This window comes from Cimex lectularius, unplaced genomic scaffold (genome assembly GCF_000648675.2).
Source record: "Cimex lectularius strain Harlan isolate CLEC.00 unplaced genomic scaffold, Clec_2.1 scaffold80, whole genome shotgun sequence".
Lineage (NCBI taxonomy): Eukaryota > Metazoa > Arthropoda > Insecta > Hemiptera > Cimicidae > Cimex > Cimex lectularius.
The window spans coordinates 1,323,201-1,332,098 of NW_019392709.1; the positions used below are offsets into that span (position 1 = coordinate 1,323,201).

At 37.5% G+C, this 8,898-nt stretch overlaps 1 protein-coding gene across 1 annotated transcript; it reads right to left on the reverse strand.

Annotated features, from left to right (window-relative positions):
* Nucleotides 1-3,480: 3,480 nt before the first annotated feature.
* On the reverse strand, nucleotides 3,481-5,100 carry LOC106665702 (glutamic acid-rich protein-like). Its single transcript, XM_024226342.1, has one exon. It carries the CDS (start codon nucleotides 5,098-5,100, stop codon nucleotides 3,481-3,483), a length of 1,620 nt encoding a protein of 539 aa, XP_024082110.1.
* Nucleotides 5,101-8,898: the final 3,798 nt, after the last annotated feature.

Genomic DNA, 8,898 nt, shown 5'->3' on the forward strand with positions numbered 1-8,898 from the left:
CACTATTTGTCAACCACACCAGAGGGATCTACTTGGGGGCTTTCTTCCCCTTGGCAGCTACTACCCTCGTGCTTTACTATTTTGCATTTTTTGAGCTTTACTTTGGAGGGGATTCTGGAGCGACCAAGGAAGAAACGAAATGTGTTACTTTGATATATCCTCATTCCAATTGTTCAATGCAGTTAATAAAACAATCTTCACTACAAGCGTTCTGATTCCCAGTCTTCATTATTTCATTCGTGTACTATAAAGGTTAGGCCTCTATGAAAAACATTGTGTAGATAAAAGATCATCCCTGAAAGGTGCTTCCATCAGAGGTCAAAAGGTTGAACATTGTAAAGGTCGTGATGTACAGTATTCAGGATCGCCTCTAACACTAACCGACCTAGAATCATCGTAGTGTTGTTGGTGAATGTTGAATGAGATTGTTAAAGTTGAAGGAGAAATAAAAGAAATTCGGTTATTCAGATTCCAAGGATTTGCATGGTAGAAAGGGTGAATTACTAATAACGTTCTCTTTGTAAAGCGTTGCAAGTACAATGTTAAATTATCCGGTTAAGCGGTTGTGTAAGGGTTGTTCCGTAATGTTAAACTTCTTTTTTTCTATTTCAAAAATTTATTCACAAAAAGTCCAAGTTTTTAAATGAAAGCTGGTTTCTAGCCACTTGTGAAAAATGAAGGTGCAAATCGATTAGTGTATATCTCAGGTCAATTGTGTTTAATGATGACCTCAATTATCTCTTGAAATCCTTCCTGCGTTTAAGTTACACCGCATGCGATGTTATGTCGCGCAAGTAGAAGCTGAAATAGCAAAGAAAGGAGCTTTCACTGGCTTTACAGGGATCAGCATACGATCTGTTTACAATGCAAACGAAGCCGAGCAATGAGCTTACTATAATCGTAAATTATTTTGTATCTCATGCTATTCTGGACGAGATTTTTGATCTTTTTCTCTCTGAAATGAACGTTAAAACATTATTATTATTCCTGACCATCCGGATTTTCTCGTCAGTCTTTTGACAGTCTCTATCTTATCCACCAAGTATTAGTCTTGAACTTGATCCATTTGGCTATTGCCCTTTTTTTGTAGCAGTTAAATTTACCAAGTAAGTTGATGAAGAGTTTGTATCATATGACTTGTCCCCCAAGTTATGTTTATGTGCAGCATAAGCTTAACCACTCGAGTTAGACGCGTCTATTTTGAACTTATTCTCTTGGAGCTCATTCGCTTTAGGATTGCGAGTAGGTTGGTACTATTTGAGTTATCTGAAATTCCACGGGAATCATATAATTAGAAGTCCCCTGAGTTGGAAAACAATCTTTTGAAGGAAAAAATTGTGCTCTTTCAACTTAGACGTATTCTCGCCCACAAAAGCCTTTGACATGCAACATAATTAACCTTACAACGCCGTCAAAAAGGATCAGTTTACTTAAATAGTTTTGACCACTACTAACAATAAAGTTTCTTCGAAATAAGACTTTAAGGGTAGTTGTGTATTAAGGTGATCCATACCAGATATTTATATTTATTTACAACCTGCGTTGATTCACCATTTAAAAACCATTTATCCTTTTTACGCAATTTTCTTCCTTTTCGAATGTTAACAGGGGGTATTCATAATGTTCCTCCCTCTACAGGTCACTTGTTAATTGTGATAAAAGGCTCCCTTTCTTCCTAAAATATCTACTGTCGAATTGACCTTTCTTTATGTCCATATCCCCAGAAAGCACAACTTTTAAGGTAGTTGAGCACTTTCTGAGGTTATTTTTTGTTTATTTCTCTCGGCATTAGTGTCGTTTCCCAAGTTCAAGCGGATTTTAGTTTTCCTGGTTAAGACGTTGAGAAACTTCTTTGGTTGTTTTGCACCCTGAATTCATTTTATGCTCTTTCTCTATCAGTTCGGTTCTGCTTTTAGCGTGGTTTTTGGTGTGCCGATTTCGAAAGGTACGAGGGCTGCTGCTATTTTTGCTAGTTTGTCAGCCTGTTCGTTGCGTTCAGCACCCTTGTGTCCTAGCAAAATCAGAGTTATAGTGGATAACTAACGATTGGTCTGCGAATCGATGAATTAGACACACCAAGCATGGCCACTTACTGGGCCTGTCTTCACTCGCGGGTTTTTTGTTTTAGTCATTCAAACGGTTCGATATAACATCAGAGTTACCTGATACCTAAGTTTTCCCGTTGAAGATAGAATCTCAGTTTAGAAAATATATGAAGTCAAATTTTGGTCCTTTAACCTTTGCTTGACACTCTGTTCCAATTTTGATCCATCTATGTGCCCTTCTACTACTTCGGGTTTTTCATTCTTCCAAACATCCTACCACGGACCGGAGGAGGTTTTAATGGAGAAGGCCTGAACGAGCACGTGGTTGACTGCGACCTTTTTCTTGTTTCGATTTCTGCGGCCCTCGATTTCAAGATATCACAGATATGTTCGCCCTTTTTTGCTGTGTACAACATCGAATTCTTCAAGAGAACGGAGCCGTCAAGAGAGCTTCCAGCCGAATTAGTTTCACGTGGTGTGGTCGACCATTCCCCTTTTGGATAACCGACCGCTAAAACTATTTATATTATATGTCGTTATTAATAAGTGTTATTTGTTGTCTCGCCGGCAGAAGGAATTTTAATTGTATTTGTCAATTTTTCTTCTAGGAGGAAAACTTTATTTTGTTTGGTATCCATAAGGCCTTATACAATTGTGAGAAGACCATGTATTACATTTAATTCTTCGATATCCTTTTCCTTCTTTGTGCCTCGCAATGGCCTTCTTGCTTATACATGAGCAGAAAAATTGAATAATTCTATATCTATGAAATTATTTTCTGTAATTATTGCTGCTGTTTACGAAAAGCTTGTATACCCTGCCAAGAAATAATCACATTGTTTTCGCCTATTTTAAAAATGCAAAGCGGAAATCGACCGTACGACCGAAGGCATTCGTACAACAATTCGTTGGTTGGAGTTGTGTAACTGTGTGGGATCAAGCTGCCAGAAAGTTCCAATTGTCTGCGGTTAGTAATTATTGAATCGGCCTATACGTAGGTATCTTTTTTTGTAATATACATCGATTCTTCTTTGAATTAACCTTTATAATTTTAATTGTTTTTGTAATTAATGATTTATAATGAAACATTATCGAATGTATATTCAAATCCTTTTTCACTCTTCATCCAAGCAATCATTTAGAATTAAACGATTGAACCGGCCTTATAGAAATATTCCGAATATGTGAAGTTCTTGGATTTCTTAAAAGTTAATTTCTTAAAGTTACGAACGCATTCGTTAGTACATGAACATAGTAGGCATCTCAGTTGGTATGCATTGTTTGTTCAAATTTAAATAAATACATGCCATTTTTTCAGCATTACTATGAAATACAATATTTTCCAATTAAAAATTAAACTTACATCGCATCTTCTTTCTTATAGATTTAACTAATGAAAACCCAAAATCAATTTGAATTTTGCGATTTCCCAAATTTATTCTGACTCATCATCGCTTTCAGCGCCTTTGTTTTTTGATTTTTTCAACCGTTTTTTCTTATGCGCTTTGTCCATTCTTTTTTTGAGCTCTTCTTTGGGATCAGGAGCTTTTACATCCGGCTCTTCTATTTCTCTTTGTACTTTTTCTTCAGCGGTTTTAGAAGATTGCATTTCTTTTGAATGCTTCTTGTCTTTTGGCTGCGTATTTTCTTCCGAACGCCTCATTTCTTTAGAAGGTTTGTGTTCTTTTGAAGGCCTCATGTCTTTGGAATGTTTCTGTTCTTTTGAATGTTTCTGTTCTTTTGAATGTTTCTGTTCTTTTGAAGGTTTAATATCTTTTGAAGGTTTCTGTTCTTTCGAAGGCCTAATTTCTTCTGAATGTTTCTGTTCTTTTGAAGGCCTAATTTCTTGTGAAGGTTTCTGTTCTTTTGAAGGCCTCATGTCTTTTGAATGTTTCTGTTCTTTTGAATGTTTCTGTTCTTTTGAAGGTTTCTGTTCTTTTGAATGCTGCATGTCTTTTGAATGTTTCAGTTCTTTTGAAGGCCCAATTTCTTGTGAAGGTTTCTGTTCTTTTGAAGACCTAATTTCTTGTGAAGGTTTCTGTTCTTTTGAAGGCCTCATGTCTTTTGAATGTTTCTGTTCTTTTGACTTTTTCGTTTCCTTTGGATGTTTATCATCCCTTGAACGTTTCTTATCCTTTGTATGTTTCTTTTCCGTTGGACGATGGCCTATCTCATCCTTTGAACCGTTTTCTTTTAAAGCTTTGTGCTCCTTTTGAGGACTTGCACTATCTCTCGGTTTCCTGTGTTTGGACACGGTTGCATCAGATAAATCACTTTCATCCTCAGCCGATGAACTCTTCTTCTTCTTCTTTCTATGTTTGTGTATCCGGCGATTGAATTTATTGTCTCTGTCGGGATACAACTTTTTGGTCGAATGTCTCGGATGCTGGCGTGGTTTGCTACTCGACCGATCCGGCGAGAACCGCTTCTGTCGTTTCTTCTTCACCGATTCCTTCACCTTGGTGGGCGATTGCTTCTTGGACGCGGTCGTCGTAGTTTGGGTGATGGATGTATCGGACTTAGATTTCGTCGTAGATTTCGTCGTAGTAGTTCTGGACGAACTCTCAGCGATGTCCTTTTCTTCTTTTTCGATCTTTTTAACCGCCATTTTCGGCAATCCGTACATCCTCCTGCCGAACGGTTTCCCAAAGCGATCGTAACCGAACGGCACGCCGCATTCGTCGTAGCCGAACGGCAGACCGTGTTGGGTGTAACCGTAATACCTGCCACACCCATCGATACCGTACGGTCTACCGTATGGATCCCATTCTATGCTGGGAAGCGCTTTACCGTGGAATTGCCAGAACCTTTCGTAAAAGTCCAAAATCTGTCTCATTTCTATTTCCTTCCTACTCTCATCCTCCGAATCGTCGATTTCAATATTGAAGTAAAGATTGGCACCTCTTTTGTACTTATCCAACTCTATTATTTGTTCGGGCGACAAGACGAAGTTCGCCTTAAATCGCCTAATTCTCACGTTACCAGCATTAATTTCGTCGCCGTCTCCCCAAGAATCATCGCTCGAGGTTTCGTCATAGCAATGACAATCAACCATGTCTTGTGTACGTCCGTTTAAATTTAAAAGGCTAAAAGTCTAAAGTATTATGGCTTCAAATTATCAACTGATGCTAAAAGTGTCACCATATGTTCGGTAATATATAATATAAATGTACGTAATCGTTTGGTCTCCTTTTCATTTGTCGGGTTTACCACGGTCAAATATTTCACATCTTCTGAAATATGAAATATTTCACTTCTCGGCCTATTTCTCCAAAAGAATATTATAAATAATAGGCTTAAAATTAAATATTTGTACAAGCTGAATTTTTTTCAAAACGGTGATTCTGATTTTCTAACTCAATTTTTATTAAGGAAAATTTTATTAGTTATTTCAATACCCATCTAGAAAAATTTCTTGGATTAAGGGATTTGCGATGACCTGTCCTCTTAAGACATGTCCGAAAATAATAAAATACTCGGATAATTAAAAAATATAATTCACACATCTACTCAATTCTTTCGTGTATTATTTATGGAAAGTTTCATGCGATAAAAAATTATTAATAAAATGGGGACTGTGGTTATTTTCACGTTGTGCGATATGTTATTTACTTTTGCCTACGTATAATTATCGAGGTATGATGACAACCGAAGTTGGAACTTGTGGTCGTTCGTACATCACTTTCCTATTGTGCAATGTTTTGAAAGTGACAAAAGATAAAAATTGAAGTTACATCGGTTGTTTGGCAATTGACACCATAATGTATTTTATTCATTGAGACTGTTAGCTTTCTTGAAATTTTTAATACAGTAAGTGCGATATGCAAAAGGTCACTACATTAAATTTACCCTAGCATAGGAGCCTGTTCTGTGGTGTTTCTGTAACCACTCCCGTCCCTCGGCTTTCTTTAAAAGCAAACAGATGAACACATGCGATTACAATTAATGGGCGCTTAACATTCAGACACACCATTAACGGAAGGAACCAGTTCCGTATATGCCGTTCCATGTTAAAAACACCAATTAAGCATCCATTATGAACGCGCATCTCTTTTAACTATCGAATTTCTAATCAATTTAAATTAATTAACTCTATTTTTTAAGAAAAGCACGGGTTATTAAGCATAAATTTACTTTTTGCCTTATTGTAATGAAGAAAATAATATTTGCATTAAAAAGTTCTCTTATTGTGTCAGTTCGATTTAAAATTTCTAATTATTATTTGGAGATCGTGAGGTGCGATCTGGTGTGACGTAGGTTTAGAAAAACATTTTCTTTAGCGTGCCAACGTTTCGATCTTTATTGACATCATCTTCAGGGCTCAAAGTGTTTGTTTTATGTGTAGATGTGTCATTGTTGTGTGTCGTGTTGAGAGTGCCCACCGTGAGTTGGGTGAGTATTGTCCAGCCGCCGATTAGAGTCGGTGATCCAAGATAAACTTTACTGTTAAGTTCACTAATTTCGTGGTCCGCTTGACCAATTAATACTTTACAATTAATTAATGTTTTTAGTTGAGATGAAAAAAAGATGATTTGAAAAATGGCAAAAGGAAGGAAAACTCATAAGGTGAGGTTGAGATAGGAAGTTGATGTCCGAGTGGATCGAGGTCACGATAGCTCGGGTGGTAGAGCAGCGGCGTATCTAGCCGAAGGTCGTGGGTTCGAATCCCTCTCGTGCCATTAACTTTTTTTCATCTCAACTAAAAACCTTAATTTACTGTTAAGATTGTCCATCCAGCTAGAATCAATAACGCCACGTGAAGCAAGGGGAAACCCTTCAACAATTTCAGGGAGATGTCTCTCAAACATTCGGTGGAATCCATTATATTTAGCGGTCTGATTGGCCAAATTACTTCTTTCAATTAATTAACCTTTTTATGTAAGGTTTTGGTTGAAATGAAAAAGCTAGAGTCACGAGCGGGATTCGAACCCACGACCTTTGGCTGAATACGCCGCTGATCTAACCACCTTAGGTAGCGTGACTTCGATCCATTCAGACATCAACACCCCATCTCAACCTACAACCTTTCGAATTTTCCCTCCTTTTGCCATTTTTCAACGGAAGGTCTGGGTTCGAATCCCGCTCGTGACACTAGCTTTTTCATTTCAACCAAAACCTTACATAAAAAGGTTAATTAATTCGGTGGAATGTTCACCATCTAAATTTTCATCAAAAATCCTATTAATTCACACCTAATGCATAGCTGCGAAAAGAGAAGAATAAAAGCCAAAATCTTTGTACTATTATTTCAAAAAATTCGATTTGGGGAAAACTTTGATCAAACAAAATTCATTATTCATATACAAAAACTATATGCTTTAAGAATATGCAGTAAAAAAAACAGGGTGGTACAAGATTTGAAAAATGAAAATTGATTTTGATATGTTGTATTTTCTGTGGCAGAAAAAAATTATTCCAAATAAAAATAGATACCTTACAAAAATAAAGAAGGGGTTACAATTTAATACTCTTTTATATATTGCTTTGTTTACAGCTTGTTTATTTTTTTTTCTTCTGGACAATCAGATTTATGCTACTCTCTGTTGGCGCGCTGGTTGGTAATACCAATAAAAATAAAAATTACTCTAACTTGAGGTGTCCGATTGGACGTTTTCCCTCATTTTCGACATGGGGGGGACTGTCGAACCCTATGGCTAAATTCCTTAATAACTTAGGACAAAGATAAAATGAAAAATCGAGCTATTAAATACCTGCTGGTTTCCGTCCGCAGGACGAGCATTGTTTTATAGACTACGGTGCGTACGGGAGAGTAGAAAAAAAAGATATTTTAGGGAATAAAGTTAAACTTTATCGCAATGAAAGGACGGTTAGTCAACAAATTGACTTTAGCACTTGGTTGCTTTGATGGATTATCGTACTCGGATTAAGAAGCGAAAAACGATATGACGAGGACATGAACCGGGAGCGAACAGGGCTGCGCAGCAATAGACCAGTTGGGGTGAAAGAGATGACCAGAAAGGGCTAATTGTAAAGGAGCGGAAAATTAAAACATTTCAAACTTCGCGACTTTGGCACATTTTCACAATAAGAAATAATAAGAATCAATTGTCAGGATTTAACGTGTGTAATAATTAAATTGCTTATTCTGACAACACAAAAGTTCTACGTCTGTATTATTTACGTTTCCTCTGACGGACAATCGACAACCCCGGTGTGGTGTACATGCCGACAACAAGAATATGAAAGGGACAGTTGTAAATAGTTCACTTCTCTTTCGTAAGGCCGTGAGATCGAATTGTGAATCGACGTCGATAACACATGGTGTCGAAAGTGGAAACTGGAGCTTTTCACGTAATACATTTTCGGGACGCCTCAACCGTTCCATCTTTGTTATAATTACTAGGAGAGAGATGATACGACGGTCTCACGCCGACCGGCAATTTCAACGATTGTATGTTCAAGAATATCCGAATTCCTCTTTCCGAAATATTGGAAGGGTTTTAGGTTTTTCAAAAATTAAAACTAGATATGTATTCGGGACTAATTTTAAGCCGTATCGCTCTCCACTTGTCCAGGGACTTCGGGACGCTGATTATGACAGGCGTCTAACGTTCCTTGCACAAATGTCGATTTGGGAGACTGAAGAAAACATTCTTCCACCATCCTATCGACTGATGAATCCACGTTCACCTTTAATGGCATACTAAACCGTTGGAATTTTTCCAAATGGGCTATCTCTACAGATCTTCCGAAGAAACCGCAGGATCGGGGTTAGAGTATAGTACAGCAGTATTATTGACAAAAGATGCAAGAAGGGTGGTAGGTTTAGTGGAACATCGGCAGTATAAAGGAAATAGAGGACTGGTCCGAGCGCACTGCCCTGTGATACACC

Coding starts and splice junctions, on each gene's coding strand:
- LOC106665702 (XM_024226342.1), bottom strand. CDS start 5,100: ATGGTTGATTGTCATTGCTATGACGAAACCTCGAGCGATGATTCTTGG.